The sequence below is a fragment of the Solanum stenotomum genome, unplaced genomic scaffold (assembly GCF_019186545.1).
Source record: "Solanum stenotomum isolate F172 unplaced genomic scaffold, ASM1918654v1 scaffold17497, whole genome shotgun sequence".
NCBI classification, from domain to species: Eukaryota; Viridiplantae; Streptophyta; class Magnoliopsida; order Solanales; family Solanaceae; genus Solanum; species Solanum stenotomum.
The window spans coordinates 16,217-17,660 of record NW_026024584.1 but is presented as its reverse complement, the minus strand read 5'-3'; the positions used below and the strand labels follow the sequence as shown (position 1 = coordinate 17,660).

At 35.8% G+C, this 1,444-nt stretch overlaps 1 protein-coding gene across 1 annotated transcript; it reads left to right on the top strand.

Annotated features, from left to right (window-relative positions):
* The first annotated feature begins 420 nt into the window (after positions 1–420).
* On the top strand, positions 421–1,444 carry LOC125850469 (uncharacterized). The gene is made up of 5 exons (XM_049530314.1): positions 421–519; positions 621–649; positions 725–824; positions 907–962; positions 1,051–1,444. The coding sequence occupies exons 1-5, from the start codon at positions 421–423 to the stop codon at positions 1,442–1,444; spliced, it is 678 nt and encodes a 225-aa protein (XP_049386271.1).

Here is a 1,444-nt window from a genome sequence, read left to right as displayed (position 1 = left end):
TAAAGTGTATTTCTTGTAAGTAGATAAAAAGAAAATGAAACAACAACATACTCGGTGAAATTCCATTAGCTCAAGTGGGGTCTGAGTAGGATAGTATGTATGCAGACATTATCGCTACCTCGTGGAAGTAAAGAGACTATTTTTGAGAGACCCTAGACTCAAGAAAATGATACAGGGTATATTTTTTCTCTATATAATTTTAAATCGGATGCAACATAAAATGTGAATATGACTAGTATTAGAAATTAAAAAGAAAACAGTTTTGGAGGGTAAACAGAGAGTTAACGGTAAAATCAAGAATCAAGAAGTGAGTTTTCTATATCAACATTTTGTCTTCTCATCATTTCCACTATATTCATTCTTATAATTCCCATCCATTTTTCTTCTCATTTGATATATTCTCCTCTCTGAGTTGATACAATGATAATATTCAAGAAATCAAGAAGAAATTCCAATGATAGCATCTACTGTCGTGCGTGCAGAAATCCAGTTGCACGCGTCCAAGATTATATTTGGAGGGTAAGGATTCGAATATAACGATTTCTTGTAATTTGTTTCATGAATTAAGTTATATTTCTGACTAACAACAGAACCAACTTATTTTCTTGTACACCTTGCAGGTTCGTCAAGCAGGGATCTTTAGTAGAGTGTAAGTCTCATGATTGATTTCGTGCAACTTGAGATGTATTTCTGCAGTCTAAGTTATATATGTGTGTATATGCAGGTATAATGTTCTTGTATCGGACGATGAAAATTATCGTTTAGGAAGTACCATAGCCAAGACTTACTGTGGCCGATGTGGAACGTTGCTCGGGTGGAAATTTGTAAGATGGTTTTCATGAACAAGAAGATTTTGTTGTTGCTTGTTGTTTTAAAGTAGTACTGAATTTTTTATTTGATCTCCAGATTGTAGTCCCACTGTGGTATGTGTTCGGTAGAGAAGGAAGATCCGTTTTGTTCTTGTAAGTTTCTAATTACAAATTTGCAACAGAGTGTACACATAAGCTATATAACTTGTAACGGTTGATACAAATGAGTATTTTGTGGCAGGAGAGAGCTTTGTTTCTGGAATGGTGTACCATTGCTTCATTTAAACGAAGAACAAGATTTAGGCGCTAATAACCAAAATGCTCATCAAGATTTAGGTGCTAATGAGCAAAATGGTGATCAAGATTTAGGTGCTAATGAGGAAAATGCTGATCAAGATGGAGGCGCTAGTGAAGAAAATGCAGATCAAGATGGAGACGCTACTGATCAAGATCGAGATGCTACTGATCAAGATCGAGATACTACTGATCAAGATGGAGATGCTATTGAACAAAATGCTGATCAAGATAGAGACGCTAATGAACAAGATGTGGGCGTGAACGAGGAAAATGATGATCCAGATGGAGGCAGTAATGAACAGACTGATGATCAAGATGACGACACTCCAATGAACTGA

Bases quoted from the DNA above. Each gene is read 5' to 3' on its own strand.
- LOC125850469 (XM_049530314.1), top strand. From the start codon at position 421: ATGATAATATTCAAGAAATCAAGAAGAAATTCCAATGATAGCATCTAC. The intron at 520-620 runs GTAAGGATTCGA...TACACCTTGCAG, and splicing joins TCCAAGATTATATTTGGAGG to GTTCGTCAAGCAGGGATCTT. The intron at 963-1,050 runs GTAAGTTTCTAA...ATTTTGTGGCAG, and splicing joins GGAAGATCCGTTTTGTTCTT to GAGAGAGCTTTGTTTCTGGA.